We start from the raw sequence: 17,338 nt of genomic DNA on the forward strand, positions 1-17,338 counted from the left end.
TTTAGCCTGTCATTTTTCTGTAGAAAAAAATAATTAAAAACCCGTAAAAAGATGTGTTGGATGGGAACAATCCTTGTCTGTCTCAGATGCACTTTGAAACTCCTCCTAGAAATGGGAATGCTCATTAGAAACCTTTTTGTATTGAGAGCTACTGAAATCCCATTAGTGTAGAGGACTGAATAAAAGGGGCCTTCAGAGATCACAGCGTGAGTTATCTAAGTGGTATCTCTAAATGACCCCAAGATACAAAATATGAGACGTCAGATATTTTGTGTGAAGGAGGCTTGGTACTGTATGGGACTCTTGAAAATGATTCCGGTGACTTTGACATCATATTTAGCAGATACAAATGAGCAGAACTTAGCATGAAAAAGGGTTGTCAAAGTGTGACGGCTTATCGTCTCTTTCATATTCCATTACAACCGTTGTATCACAACATATTTCTGGAAATGATTTAGCTATAGTCAAATTTGTGAATCAACATTTTGTCCTTCACATCAACAAAACTATTTCAAATATTTACAAATATAGCTTCCCTATTAACCTTTAATTCCAGATGCTTACATGCTTTTATATTAACAAACTCTAGGAAAATATTTCTCTACAGCTAGTGCCGTCAGAGGGTACATCTGAATTCAAATTTCCATTTCAATGAAGCAATGCTTTTTACATAAATTTGCTATGACAGTTAAGATTGCCACTCTTGCGTGTTGACAGTCCATTGCCTGGAGTAAAATTAAAACTTGTCACATTAACTATCCTGTTTCATTAACATCGACAGTGTCTAGAATTTGAAATAAGTTGTGAAATAAACCTACATATTCCTATTACCACAAACATGAAATGCCTTCATATGGCAAAATAATGATTTGATGCCTAAAACTAACAAAGTCTCCACATTAAAAAGCCAGTGTGCCAAGATTACTGATATAAAAGTGAAATGAAAACAAAGTGGTGGCCAAAGCCTCCCAAAGTGTTAAGATTTTATATTTGGCTGTCACCTTCAATCTGTCATCTAATCAGTCCTTCTGCCTGTTCCACCTCCTCCTCCTCCCTTTTCCTCCAGACATTAGGGAGAGTGGAAGCCCAAAGCCAGTGATGGTTTTTATCCACGGGGGTTCCTACATGGAAGGAACTGGAAATGTGTTTGATGGCAGCATCTTGGCCAGCTATGGAAATGTGATTGTCATAACGGTCAACTACCGCCTGGGCATCCTAGGTAAGGAACTGATATATAATATGATACTGAGTAATGATGTTCTTTCTTTCTTTCTTTCTTTCTTTCTTTCTTTCTTTCTTTCTTTCTTTCTTTCTTTCTTTCTTTCTTTCGATTTGAAAATCTTCTCTCTGGCCAACACTCAAATGCTGACTTTTATTCCGAAATAGCAGACATTTGTTTTATTCAGTGGAATACGAGCTCCTCACGTGAATGAAGTGGTTTTTGAACAGGTCTGGAAGAATCCACTCTCTACAGATCTCTGCTTGTGTTGTATTGTTGATCTTACTTGTAGTACTTTCAACGAGTAGACTAAAAGTTGCTTTGAAGTGAGTTTTTCTTTTATTTGTTTGCTGTGGCGTTTTATTAGACAGATGGAAACCGCAGTAGGCTGTTAAAAAATCTGCGGCATGCTGTTTGAAAGACTTTGGGCAGACTGCCATGAAGCCAATCTTATTGTAAGAAAATCCTGGAAATAATTAATCAGTTGTAAAAGGCAATTCATGCACAATACTCAGTTTGTATGTTATGGTATTATGACAACACATCTGTTGATTCGTGTTGTTGTTTTATTTGTATTTTAACTGTCTTCGTGATGTGTCACATAGAACCTTGTTGTATATCAAGACAGTGTGACACATCAAGCGTGCTTTGGGCACAAAGTGTTCTCGGTCTGACACATGTATGATTGTAGGATGGAATATATTCTGGGCCCAGTTAACACACTATTGTGCATCTAACCTCCCTGCCTCTCTTTTTGACATTCAGGAGCCTTTGATCTTTCATGGCAATGTGATCTGTGATTTTCAGTCCCTTCTGTTTTTACAGACATGTCTTAAGTCCACAGCAGAAATCCTGCATGTGTTCAGGACTGATATTCTAAATCTGCACCTGTGTATGTGAGGCAGGTGGAAAGAAGTCCAGGATGCAGTAACATAACTGTCATTTTTTAGTGATTGTTCAAAGTAATGTGGAGGCATGTGTGTGAGATCTTTATCTATAAATGAATCACCAGTCTAATAATCTCAAAGTGCTCACACGGAGGAGTTAGTTATTTTTCTCATGGAAAATATATGAAAAGTAGTTCACAAACAAATCAATCTGTTGTTAATTTGGCCCCCAGAATATAGATTTGCTAGGACAAAGCCACACACTCTTTTCTAGATTAATTGGAAAAACGAATAAAAAGGAATATCAGCTGTAATCTTACTTCTATTTGATAAGCATGACTACTTTGAATAATCCTGGGAAATAAAAAATATGTACGTTAAAGTAAATATCATTACGGTTGTGGAAAGATCTCTACTTCCTTGAATTGATCCCCCCCCCTCCCTCCCCCACCTTACTCTCGTTTTTTCTCTCCATATTTCTTTGTTCTTTCAATCTCTCTCTCTGTTTGGATGTGGGAGCTCCTAACTGCTGGAGGCCTCTTCTTATTATTGAGGAAAACTATTTACCTCCTGTTTAGGATTAGACACTGCTGTTTCCTCTCGGATAAGAATCTGTTTTTTTTCTCAGTGGACTAAATATGCAACTTTACCTTACCAAACACGGAATTTTGTGTTTTGAAGTGTATTGTTGAGTTATTGTTTCTCGCTTCAACAGCTTTAACATTTGGTGTGAATATTGGAGGATTTCATCAGAACTCCCTTGAACCGCAGGGCACATTTTGTAGAGGACAAACCTTTTGCTTTGTAAAGCTCTAACTATTGACTAAAAGCTCCTTAAGCGGATGGCGTGTTTCTTAAAATCCCCCAGGGTTCGACAGGGGATGGCCAGGCATGGGAGTATCAGGGAATATGTTAAGGGGAGTCCTGTGCACAAGGGACAGCAGTGCAAAAATATATTTAAGATAAAAAGAAGAGAATTAAAAAAAAGACATTTGAGTTCTTAAACGCCAAAAAGCATTTGAGCGTGTATTAACATCTCCTGTCACTGTTAAGCTTTAATTGCTTCTCACCCACAGAACTTTGTTCTCTTGCCAGCCTGTTAGCCTCTGTTGGTTAAAGAGTGCATTTGACCTTACTCATTCAGCTGCACTAGCACCTGTCTGCATGGAAATGTTCTGCAGACAGACCTCCCGATTCTTGCACCAGTGACTTTTCTCCTTGGCTCAGTGGCTCAGTGTGCCAGAGTGAGCACTTTGCAGGAAGCCAATAGTGACTTTAAATATATAGAGCTGCTGACGCAAAGCTGTATTTATTGGTAAAGGGCCTTGGCTACAACGGATTTGGCCATGGGGCACATATATACTATGCTACTGTCCGTGTGTGTAGACTCTTTTGTGTGTTTAGGAGGTCCGACATGTGTGCAGATTGTGTGTTAATGAAACGCATGGTATCAGTGGACCATTATTAAAAGTGACAAGTGTTCATTGTCCATGGCATTTTACTTCATTTGTTTTATAATCTGCTGGGAGCTTGGCTGTGTTTTACATAACACTTTAACTGCTTAAGAAGCCTTGCACTCTAACACTCAGTTCAGTACTGTTAGTCAAACAGTTGAGGAATGGTATTATTTTGAATGGTGTTAAAAGGTAGTGTTATTATACGGTAATCATGCCAAGGTCTGTTTAATCCTAAATGCCTCTCGATCCTCACTGCTGTCCATACTGAATATTACATAAAGATTAGCATAATGCGATGCACACCGTAGTGACCTTGTGACAAAGGTAAAGCAACCGAAGTTCATTATTTGTGCCAATACAAGTGGCCAATAGCTTAAACAGGTTTTGGCTGCTGAATTTCTATGATATGGACTGTACCTTTAAGGCCAGGCCCTCACAGTGTGGAGTTTGTTTTAGCTCGGCCAAAACCTTTAATCATCCTGATTGATGAGGTGCATTTCCCTGACTCAAAGCTTCTCCAAATACCCCTTCCATTCCAGCGATACATCAGCCATTCAGCCAATTCATCAAGCCACTGATTGTTTTAAGATATACCTGGCCAGTAAAATATCCATTTATCTGCATGCCACTGCTTGCCTTGCTTTCAGCTCTGTGATCACTGTGAACTAAAGTCACTCACTTCAAAGAAGACCATTCACGTAAATGAACAACAAACATATAGGTTTTTACACAGAAACAAACTTATTTGAATTGGATAAAAACGACAGTTAGTACAGTTATTGATACAAAAAGAAAGTCAGCAATTGTGTCTGGACGGTTATTGTTGATTTTTAAAGGATATTATAGCTCTATAAACAACCAGAGGGACAAAAAAGTATAAATAAAAAGATACTATGAAACAAGATCTGACAAGCCTAATTTTGTAACTATCTCTATGGTCGATGTAGTGATTAAGTGTTCCAGTGATTATGATCCCAATGCAAATACATTTTTTAGAATGTAAAAAAAAAAGAAAAAAAGAAGGATGCTACACACACTCAGAAATTTACTTTGGATTTAACTTTTGTGCTTGCAATTGTATATAAATCGGCAATTTGTGAACTTGTTTGAAGAGCATTTTCTCTCACAGTCTCTATCCCTTATGTCTGCTAAACTTAAATATTATTATCTTTTTCCCTGATTCACTTGAACACATCATTTTCCCTTTTCTCTCTTCCCATTAATTGGGCTTTCACATTCACGTTCATTTTATCATGCTGGTTCTGTTTAGGACTTTCATGCTTATTAATTATTTATGCTATTTTTTCTCATAGAACAAATACTCAGTGATATAGGTTGATTGCTGTACTCACACGACTGTATTACTTGCACACTTTCTTGCAAGTAATTCTCACACAACTTGTTCCAGAAATTTTTGAAGACCTTGAACCCACTTTGTCCAACCACTTGTCCCACTTATTCCAAACATTTTATATACATACATAATTGTGTGGACATACAGCTGCTCTGATTATTTGGCATTTTGAAAAAGATGAAGCTCAAGCTAATAGATTATCCCGAGTGCTTACGTAGCTATTCAGCTCAGTGTGGCATGGAAGCTGTATTGTGTCTCTAATTTCCAGCAGACTCTGTCCTATGTGTTAGTGCTTGTGTGTGTTAAATGCATCACTAGCAGACCTTTGGGTCTACACTGTTCCAATCTATAAATATGCCAAGTGGGGCTAAAACACTTATTTTTTTTTTCTAATTGCTTCGAGGCATAATTCCCCATTCAGTTAGATGAAATGCGGGATGATGTCACACAAGTAAAGAAAAAAAAAGACTGGCCATTGATGAACTTGTTCGTTGAGAGTCTGAGGTGCGATCAAACCTTAAACAAACAAACAAACAAAAAACACAGAGAATATGATCAGAAACCTTCTCTTACCATTCATTTTGTGTGGCCCTTTTGATTAGAATGCATGTCTTCTTTAGTCAATGTGGTCTAATATTCGATGTGTTGATTTAATTACGGATTTATTTTTTAAACTGAATCATTAGAATGAGTGCTTTTTTGAAAATTCAAATATTCTGTGCATTTTTTCCTAAGATTGTTTCAATGCAATTTCAACCTCAAAGAGAATATAGCTTTATGTGATCTGCTCTTTTGTGCTGTGTTAAGCAATTTAAACATGGTTACAATGTTTAAACTGTAGCAGCTACTTTACATATAAATTTGTTTGAGTATTGGGCTTGGTTTAATTTTTCCATTTGACATTGCCCTGGTATTACATTATAACTTTCTCTTGGTTCAGAGGTTCTCTCTGTCTGGTACTGCTCAATTTTTGTTTGTGCTGCTTATTCGGCATCATTATCATCATCTCACAGAAAAACGTGTAATAGCTACGTTGGTCCACAAGGGAAAACGTGGTATTGTCACAATTTGGCCCCCAAAATTTTGACAATGCCACGTTTTATTTGGCCTATTCATTTACATTGCTTTGCAACCAGGTCACGTGACTATAAAGTTTCCCTCAGCTCAAAAAGGAAAATGGCCGATTGTCAACCTTTTTTCTGTGAAAAACATAATATTTTAAGAAAGCGTCTGCATTTGTATGCATTTCAATGGCATTTCTAGCGAGAACTATGCATAATATTTTCAGAATCTTCATTCAGAGAATGTAGACGATCTTTCGTTTTGTAGTTTCGCCGAAGATTTTGGTATCTCCTTGAAAAAACGTAAGCATATCACGTTTTCTACCGTTGTTAAGGTGGTTGCTATGGACGCTTCTATCTCAACGTCACCGACCAGTGCCGACATTCCCCGTAATTTCTGTTAATAAAAAGAAGAAATATAGATATATATTTATATATATTTTTTGTTTGTTTGTTTGTTTTTATATAGCCACACTATATCTGCGTGGTGCATGCGCCAGTGGCTGAGGCACGGCAACCCGACCAGGACAATCCAAAAGAATTTAGGCTGACGTGAAGGAACAACGATTCTATTGTGTGTAGTTACATATGACACAACAGAAGTTCTGTTGCGTATGCATTCTAATATGCTTTACTCTGTTCATTTTACATTTTTTGGAATATGTATTCACAAAAAGCAAAAGATAATTTTTTGATCATAGATAATAATGTAAGTATATCTATGCACCCTATTTGACTGTTATCAGTCTATTCAATAGACGTTATCAGCACACATCAGTCCTGCTGCGTTTTTTTTTTTAAATCAGGTTGCCAGATCTCGTCTTTTATGTTTAGCTTGCCTGGTAGCTATTGTAGCAGTGTGGTTGTTGACCCAATAGAGGCGGACTGGTCACGTAATGCGTAAAAAACGCAGGTACTAGCGAACCTGGCAACCACTCCGAGCTGGTTAAAGAGCTACTTACCAAAAAAACATGACTCCTATTTATGTTAGTATGTATGCCGACATAAACATACATATGTCTATTTGGTTATATGTGTATCTGATTTGATGGAAGAAGTTGGGCTGATTAATATAGGGATGAAAGAGTAGTAGTATTATACTAGTGAATATAGCGGACAAATAACATACACACACACATATGTCTGTCTTTACAGAAGATGCATGGCGGGGCAGGGTAGGATAATTGAGGTGCTGAGAGGGCTACATGTTGAAGAATGATCTTTATTGTTATTATTTATCATTTTTGTGAAGTGAGTGCCCTGCCGTGGGGGTATGGGATGTTGACAAACCGATGCCCAGGGGGCCATTGTCACCAGCCTATGAGTAAAATAAAGTCTACACTAGCCCAAATCCAAAATTATGAACATGATTAGGAAAATCAACAATACCTTGAAGGTTCTTTCTGACCAAAAATGAAAAAAAAAAAAATCCAGACTTGATTTCATCCAGGCTGGACAATCAAATGGTCTTAGAACCCACACCTGAAAGGGGCTAACACCAAACACAGGTGAAAATTACACTTTGTTGTAGGACAAAATGAAAGACATTTTTGAAAAGACCTTGACCTGGTGAGTAACATATGTCAGTGTGAAGATTATAAATCAGTCCTGCCTTGAAATATTGACCTCTGAACATTGACCTCAGTGCAATTTAGAAGGCTTGTCAATCATTAACAGAAGAGGCTACAGATATGGAACCAACTGTTATAGAGAGCGCTTGACTTCAGCTATGTGACTATACCCATATGGATATGACCACCAAGTGGGGGCGCTATCAAATATGGTAAAAAATCATTTTCACCAATTTCACAATTGCATATTTAAAATCTGATGACATAAATGTGTTTTCCACCCCTTTAAATCTCTCCTTGTACTCTCAATTTAGTATTTACCACTCAAAATGATAAGAAATACGCCCGTTTTTAAAATAAACTACAAGTCCCTGTGATGTGCTATGTATCTGATCCAAATTAGCGCCATATTTGTAGTTCTTCCCAGTTTGCAAAGTAGGGTTTTAAAAACATATATATATTGAATATATCAAATATCTAGTGCAGCCAAATTAGTAATTATACTTCATATATATGATTGAGGTTTGAAAAAAGTCAAGATGTTGGTATATGTTAGATATTCTAACTGTTATTGTCGAAATGTGGTTTTGGGTTAGCAGCTTCTTCCGTTTTGCAAAGTAGGGTTGGAAAAACATACATCTACAAAATATATCAAATATACAGCCGAATTAGTAATTACACTTGATCTCAATGATAATTACAAAGAAAAATTAAATAAATTTAGTTCAGATACTTTTAGAGCCGCACCATGTAATATCATACAAAATCAACACGGTACTCGTAGTACTTCCGGTTTGCAAGGGTTATCTATAGTCGCATAAAGACAGATTATATGTGCGTATAATATATTTATGATCAATATATTATGAGAGATACATGTTTGGTCAATAAAGTTGAAAAACAAAAAAAGCCCATGCCTGATAACAGGCCTTCTCTCTCTACTAGCTCACTGAAATAATGTCCCACTGATAGAGATTGCAGCGTCCATAGCAACCACCTTAACAACGGTAGAAAACGTGATATTCTTACGTTTTTTCAAGGAGACACCAAAATCTTCGGCGAAACTACAAAACGAAAGATCGTCTACATTCTCTGAACGAAGATTCTGAAAATATTATGCATAGTTCTCGCTAGAAATGCCATCGAAATGCATACAAATGCAGCTGCTTTCTTAAAATATTATGTTTTTCACAGAAAAAAGGTTGACAGTCGGCCATTTTCCTTTTTGAGCTGAGGGAAACTTGATAGTCACGTGACCTGGTTGCGAAGCAATGTAAATGAATAGGCCAAATAAAACGTGGCATTGTCACAATTTTGGGGGCCAAATTGTGACAATACCACGTTTTCCCTTGTGGACCAACGTAGCTATTACACGTTTTTCTGTGAGACTGGGTTGTTCAGTGAGTGGATAGCAATGCTAAAGGAAGATTTGCTATTTCAATAGTGATCTGACAACAGTGAGGTTGGCAATGCAATGCAACTAGTAGCTGCTACTGATGCATCAGGGTTTGGATTAATCTGGTGACTGTTTGGGCATGCTCCACAGAACCAGGCATCTGTAACCACAGCTATTTCCCCTTGCAACCAAGATCATCATTAGGCACATAAAAATATGTATGCTTCATTATTATGAAAGAGTTCTTGTGCCCTTGCAAGTTTAAAACTTCCAGTTTTAGCTTCTGTAGCCACTGAAGCAGCTGACCCAGGGACAACCAAGCCTAAAATGCCTCTTTTTTTCAGCTTGACAGCTTCCCTCAATGCTGGTATCCACCATCATCCAGTTGCCACCTCAACAGGCCCCAATGACCATCTGATTAGGGATGCACGATCCGATATTTGAAAGGGATATCGAGGAAAATTCTTTGGCCGATCCATATCGGCGATTCTTATTTTTTTAATTTGACCTTGTCCTGTCCAGAATAAGCATTCATCCAAGGGCCTTCTGCCCCCTCTATTAGTGAAAAAAACTGTTAAATTGGGACTACCTTTTTTTTTAGTTTTTACCAAGCTAGAGAAGCTATTGTTTTGTTCAGATGCTTTTGTAATGGATGTTTAATTACCATTTGTGCTAAACTATATAAAGAACTGATTGCTATTTATTTTGAAAGTCTACCAACCAAGCCAGTGAAGCTATTGTTTCTTTCTCTCAATTTCAGCTCCTTTATTATTTAATATTTTGTTTTACATTGGATTTTGAATCCCCAATTGCACTGACTGAACCAGTTACACTTGTTATATTTTTATGGTTAAGATTGTTTTACTGGTGCACAATTATTAAGTAAATAAGTAATTCAGTACATTTATATCTGTTTATTTGTTTTTAAAAAAATTGGAAAGACATGTTTGAGTCAAGTCTTATGTTGCCTTGCATAAAATAATGATCCCAGTCTTTTCCACACTTTGAAACTTACCGTTTGTTACCATGATTCCGCTCTGTTTTTTGTATCGGTAACAACCGATACCAAACCTCAGATATCGGTATCGGAGGTGAAAAAAAGCAGATCGGTGCATCCCTACTTCTGACCACAGCTCTTGGAAGCTGAACCCACAGTGGAGGCTCTGAACATGGCCTACTCAGATTCCCCAACCTCTCCCTCTATGTGTGGAAAACTCCTAAAAATTTGAGTTGCAGATCTCCTCGACACGGGCCTCCACCAGCTGTTCCCATTTTACCCTAACTACTCGTTGTGTGTATATTTATGTTTTAATTGAAAATGATTAGCATAATAGAACATTGAAATTAATGCAAAAACATTAATTATGTTATAATCAGGTATAGATCAATCTAGCTTACTTTACTAAGCTGGTGTTATGTGTGCTGTCCTGATGTTTTGCTCAAACTTCACTAGCTAGCTTCACTATTCAATTTGAATCTGAACTTGAAAGTTAGCTTCCTGCAACAACTTTCATCAAATAACCTGGTTGTTTTACATTGCATTTACAATGAATAAGTTATGTATTGTAGCAGATTATCACATACATGTATATTTAGTTATGGGAATAAATGAGATCTCTGTGCCAGTTTCTGTTCTATTCCCTCCCTGAGAGTACATCATATTTTTGTCATTGACCCTGAATTGGAGTAAACAGGTAAAGAAAAATGATTGATGGATGAATGGACAGGATCAATTAAGCCATTAATTAAGAATGCGTTAAAAGTAATGTATGTGATTGGAGAAGTTAGCATAGTTCTTGTACATTAGCCAGGCCTTTTCTCACTGTAAATTATGAAAAATGTTCAATTCATAGTAAATTCACAGGCTTAGTAATTTTGAGATTAAAGTATTTTGTTCAACAAATGTCAGGGAGCGTCACGTAACATGATGGCAGCCGTAACAGGAGCAGGTTTTTTAAACATCTGAACCCAGCTATGTACTTTAATTCTAACCATTAACATGAATTTTCAACTCATTAGCTGGTGAGAGTGAAGAAGAAAAGTAAGTAATCACAGAAGTCAAAGGTTGTGCAAGTCAAGCTTTGAACCAGCAATCTCATAGTTGAAGGTGAAAGGGTTTAACATCACCCAGCAACCCCTTACAGAGTATTTTTCGTTCTACTTACACAGCTGTCAATACCATTACATTGCGTCAGCATTGTAATGTTGTGGCGAATTGTAAAACATTTTATAGAACTTAAACCTAAATAAGATTAAAAGGTACAATTATAGCTGTAGATATAATGATACTTTGTTACAGCTACAAACTATATGTGCTCGAAAAAACTGTACCAATCTCAAAATCTCATTGAAAATCACTTAGAACACCGTTTCTTCCATCAGGGCAGTTGTGCATGTTTGCTTTTGAGCTCTCAAAAGGTCAATAAATATTTTTTTCTAGAATATATATTATATAAGGCATGCTGCTGTATCAATAAATGATAATGATCTGTGATCAATGCAACAATAAATTGGCTCCCCGGATAGATAGGGATTTAGTTTAGGTCAGCTTTATAGTTGTGTCAGAAGCAGTCTTGCTGGAATGCTGCGTTTGGCCCGGCAGGGTTCTGAGAGGCCTGCTGATTGCAAGAGCATTGAAAGGACTGATTACCCTGGTAAGAGTGCAGGGAGCAGATGTAAAGATGGTTTGAGAAACAGATTACTTCTCTCCAAGTCAAACTTCACACACTTTGTTGCAAATAGAATGCATAGATACCCGTGTGCAGAACCCCTGTGATGGCTTTATTTATTGATCAAAGCTGTGGCTTGTGTGTGAGTGCATGTTTGAGCACAAGTTTATGTGCTTGTGAGTGTGTCTTCCTGCCTGTGTGTGTGTAATGGGGCCAATACAGCAAATGGACAGCACGATCAAAGTTTGTGGTGTCATTCTGATAGCTGCATATTACAGATAGATAGATAGTTACTTTATTCCGAAAGAAATTTTGCAATCCAGCATTATACATGTTTACAAACAACACTGTATACCATATACCATTTACGTATATGATAAATTACAGCTATGCAATGATAGTCTATCCACAAGAATTGTACTGAAACCATACATGCATGTGCCGATTATATTAAATACAGCACGTATAAAACATGTGCAAAGATACGTTTGCAATCAGCAAAAGAGAAATATGCTAATTAAACTATACAAATTGTAATTAAAAGATAGACTCTCAAACAGTCTCTACAAAAGTCCACAACCCCTTGTGCAGAGAGGCTAATGTAGCCTAATGTAACTGACAAGAAATGATCGTGCCCAGTAGTCAACTTCCCCCCTGCACCATTGTGTTGAACTGAAGAGCTGAATAGCTTGTGGAACAAAGGACTTTCTTAGTCTGTCAGTAGAGCATGTCAGTGACAGAAATATGCCAGTGAACATGCTTCTCTGCCTGATGAATATGGAGTGCAGTGGGTGATAGTCAATGTCCATGATGGACAGCAGCTTGTTCAGGGTCCTTTTCTCTGCAACTGATGTTAGGGACTCCAGCTCTGTGCCCGACACAGACTTTCATCAACAGCCTGTCCAGTCTGCTGGCATCTCTCTTCTTAATGTTGTGGGCTCCTGTACTCCCCACCCCCTCCCGTCTATCCCTAATACACTCAACAATGCTGTGTCATCAGAAAACTTCCACGTGTGGCACTCTGCACAGTTGTAACCGAAGTCACCCGTATACGGGGTGAATGAGACAGGAGAAAGGACTGTCCCCTGTGGTGTGCAAATGGTGCTGAAGAGCAGTCCCTCAGCCTGACAAACGGCATCTTTCTGGAAGGTAGTCCGTTATCCAGGACACCAGGAGTGAGTCCACCCCAACCTGCCAGAGCTTATCTCTCAGTAGGAAGGTGAAGGTGCTGGAGAATTGAAAGACCATGAGTCTCACAGCACACTGTGAAGCAGATACAGGATGGCATCATCCACATCCATTTTCTCCTGCTAAGGTCTCATGCTGATGAAGTAGGAGTTGTTCCAAGGTCTAAGACACATCAATGCCGCTGGCTGTGACATCACACACAGTGACGTATTATATCTGAGCAACTGTCTATGACAATGTTGATCATTTTAGAGGACTGCTCCATTCTTTTCTTTTCACTTGTCTGATGTATTTCCCGATGAGTGTGGTTTTGAGACTTGAAGTTTCGCAGGCTTTCGTCAGTCTTTCCACATCTCAGTGAGATAGTCACCATACTATCTGCCGGCACCAAACAAAACCATCGCCAATGAGCAATAAATAAATAAAGACAGAGAACAATGGAGTGAAAATGTGATTTAGGACTCAATTGGGGTTGTCCGCCCTGCATTACAAAAGCCATCTGATTGCTTATCAACACGGGCCACAAATCTGCCGTCACCATATTTTTAGAGGTCAGATAGGATATTAGGCAGCCAGGGAGACAGAAAGAAACAGCATTTGGCTGTGTCCAACTGTGAAAGTGAGAAAATGTGTGTGTGTAAAAATAGAGACTGATGTCGGTTGGGTCAATATGTGGCTATTATAACATTTATAGATGGCGTCTGGTCAAACTTGTGCATCCTACTCTGAACAACACAAATTCATTTCTATTTTGTTTCGTCAGTATTTTTTCTTTTTGTTCGACTTGAAGTTACAGAATGAATATTTGTTCTGAAAACTAATCTGTTTATGACCTTGACATAAATCTTCCTGATTTACATCCAGTGGCAACTTTCAGTGTCATTGTGGGAAGTAGCGTGTCTTGTTATCTGAAAGTGCAGAATGTGGAGGTCAGAGTGATGGATGGGCATGTTCCGAACACATTTGACTTTCATGAAGGGGACGAGACCTACATTCATTTATTCCCCTTGTAAAAATCCACAGTGTTTCCCCAAACTTTAATCAGATGTATATTTTCCTTTTCTTTTGGTGTCTTTGCATAAATGTTAGAATTGTATTGTGACGGATTCTTGTCTAATTTGGAAAAGCTTTTAACGTAGGTACATAAAGTACTCAGTTTTGGACGACACCAGATTCCAGGTTTTTGATGTGTGCCTTGGGGGATGATTAAGGATCCTCTCAGATTCCGATTTTTGTTTTCAAAGATAAGCACAAAATTTCAACCATTAGTTGCATTTTTAGAACATCAATATGAATGTAAGCTTTAAAAACATATAAGCTTTCCCATTTAAAAAAATTAACATTAAACACCAAATTATTGGCACTTAACTCAACTTCAAAACTTCAATTCAGATTCCCATTTAGCTGAACTTTTTGTGTCTTTGTAAGCTTTTTTTTATTTGATTTATGTCTCAGAAAATGGTGAGAGTCAAGTCTTGACTGGACTGAATTGAACTGAAGTATGCGATGAATTTGATTAAAATGACATATTAGTTCAACAATAAATTTGCCATGCGTGAAGTGGTAACTCCCAGTGCACTCCTCCCTTACATGACAAAGCACTGTACTCTCATGGGTGAGCGCTTCACCCATGGGGATCTTTACATCTACTCAGAGATTCTCTCCTTTTTGTCGTCACCTTGCTTGCCCTCTTTGCAATACTGGCATCACACTGCCAAGGTCTATTTTCAAGTACCCAACTGCCATATCTCCTTGCTCTATTCGAAAGCAAATCCCATAATCCTTTCAAAGGTCAGCTTTCTTTTTTCTTCCTCCTGCTGCTCACACCCCTTCTCGTGTATTAATTAGTTTTTTTCCAGATAAAGGCAAAAGAAAAATATGGAAGATAAAAGAGAACAGGGGAGTGGAAGATCTTGTTGTTTCTCTCCAGCTCTCTCGTGCATCACTGTGCAATCTAGCTCTCCACTTTTTTTTTCTTCATTCATTTGTATTCAGCTGAATTATATTTTGCCATGAGAAGTGTTTTCAAAACCCAACTATCAGCACTTTATACATTCTTGATGTACCGACTGACATAGTGGTTGAATTCAAACGTAAATAAAAATCATTTAATGAATCTGAGCAGTTTTCATTACATATGTGTATATATCCATATTCTAAAATAATGAATATCTCCTACAGAAGTCAGAATTAAAATCAAATCATACTGCTTTCACTCTGTCATGTAGTGGAGCTGTTTTGTGCTAGAATATAGGCTCCTGTCTTGAAAAAGATTGCTTTGACTGGTATATTATAGATGTGGATGTGAAGGGGCTTTTAAGCATTCTTTCCAGCTAACGCTGTAAGATGTGTAACATAAGTTTTGCACTCCAAAACCCATGTTGCCACCATCAGAAGTTGTTCAACATACACTACCTGAAGCTTGTTGTGCAAGTAAGCACTCTGTAGCACTGAGTGAGAGAGCAACGAGCAGTGTGGTCATGGAAACTAACCATTCTATTTTCATAGAGAACAATCATTTGTAGCATATTTCATCTTGGTGATGCTAATTACATATGCAATACCAGCCACTTAATCATTCATCTTTATCAATATGCATGATTATTAAAATTTCTGTTTCCCCTCCAGTACTGGAGCATGTGTTTATGCGTACATTAATCTTTAATTCAATTAAATAAAATTCAGTTTTATTTATAAAAAAAATAAAACATCGCAATAAATATAATATCAAGGCTAAAGATAAAGCCCAATTCCAGTCAAAAAATGTTGCCTAGCTTGGGAAACCAACAGATTGCACAGAAACTTATTTTCAATCCAACCTCCTGTCTTGAGCATGCAGAAGGCGACAGTGGAAAGAAAAAAAATCCCTTTTAACTGGAAGAACCAGACCCAGGAAGGTTGGCCATCTGCTGCGATCGGCTGGGGGTTGTGAGGACAGTAAAGAGGGGATGACAAGAACCATAACACCAAGCCAAACATACCTGCTGAGAAAGAAATACAAATTAATGACAACAATAATGTTATATGTACATGGAGTGTTAAAGAGAGCAGAGTGAGGAAAGCTGCATCATTGGAGGTTCCCAAAGCTTATAGCAGCAAATCTATGGGGGTGGTTTAGGGCAGGGATACCCATTTCTGGTCCATGAGGGCCGCTGTCCTGCAGGTTTTAGTTTCCCAGATTCAGATCAAGGCATCATTCGTAGGCTTGTACAGAATTTAACAATTTTTATAGAGACCCATTTCATCTGACTCAGGTGTGTTGAAGCAGGAAAACATCTAAAACCTGCAGGACAGCGGCCCTCGAGGACTGGATGTGGGTATTCCTGGTTTAGGGTCATGTAAGCCATCCGTAACTATAAGTTTATCAAACAGGAAAGTTTTAAGCCAAAGGTAGAGAGTGTGCCTGCTTTCTGAACCCCAGCTGGCAGCTAATTCCATAAGAGAGGGGCCTGATAACTGAAGGCTCTGCCTCCCTCTGTTGGGAAAATATCTAACACTGAGATCTTTAAGATATGATGGGTCTCAGTCAATGAGATTTTTATATGTGTGGAGCATTTTGAATTCATTCTGAATTTAATAGGGAGCAAATGAAGAGAAGCTGAAACTGGACAAATATGATCTATCCTGGTAGTTCTCATCAGAACTAAACTGGAGGCTTTTCAGAGAATTTTTGAGGCAGCCCAATAATGAAGAAAAACAGTCCAAAATTGACATAACAAATGCATGATTAACTATACACTCTGTTAATTGTTAACTGTCTCCTTTTTCACCGTGTCTCCTCTATCTATCTTTTACTTACTTTGTACGCCTGCCATTTAAATCTGATTTGTCTCCCTTGATTACTTTTCAGAATGCAAATGATTTGGTAATGTCTCTCGCATTTGGTTAATTTCAATTAGGATGGAATACATTTTAACTGTAATATGTAGTCTCACAACATTGACAATTACAGCAGAAAACAATATTAGATAAAGAAGAAATAGCAATAAAAATGGTATTAAACCAAATCCACTAACTAGCTTTAATTTCTATATAATTGGTTTTGATACCAACTCAGTTATGTCATGTTGTATTTTATATTATTAAAAAATATTGTCAATTTAACAACTAATTTTGCAAATACATCTCAGCAGATCTGTAATGAATGTCATTTTCGAAAAGTGAATTATAATGCAAATGAGAAAACATAGACTTTCTGCCTAATCCTGTGTAATGAATGCAGAGAATTTTGTTTTTATTTGTTCAGCTTTTGAGAGCCATCAACAGTGGGTTTTAGATCATTTCAGGAATACTTAAAAACCTGCTGCAGGACTCAATGTTTTCTTGTTGTAAAGGTATTCCTGCATGGCTGCACTTTACTCTCCAGCACGATGAAACTGTTGATAATGAGAAGCTTCCCTGGTTATACAATAAGATTGATAAGAATCAAAACATTTCAGTTGCGTACAATTCCTCCCCGCATTAAGAGGAAACACTTCCTGGACACATTAACTACCAAATTACTTAATATATGTTGTATGTATTTGAGTAGGTTTG

At 37.6% G+C, this 17,338-nt stretch overlaps 1 protein-coding gene across 3 annotated transcripts in view; it reads left to right on the forward strand.

Moving 5' to 3' along the window:
- The window catches only part of nlgn1 (neuroligin 1), a 331,652-nt gene that overhangs the window by 123,632 nt on the left and 190,682 nt on the right, over positions 1-17,338 (forward strand). For all 3 annotated transcript variants that reach the window (XM_075484973.1, XM_075484971.1, XM_075484972.1), the window contains one exon: positions 1,067-1,219. In XM_075484973.1, the coding sequence (XP_075341088.1) occupies positions 1,067-1,219 (153 nt within the window). The remainder of the gene's footprint in view (positions 1-1,066; positions 1,220-17,338) is intronic.

This window comes from Odontesthes bonariensis, chromosome 15, assembly GCF_027942865.1.
Source record: "Odontesthes bonariensis isolate fOdoBon6 chromosome 15, fOdoBon6.hap1, whole genome shotgun sequence".
Taxonomy (NCBI): Eukaryota; Metazoa; Chordata; class Actinopteri; order Atheriniformes; family Atherinopsidae; genus Odontesthes; species Odontesthes bonariensis.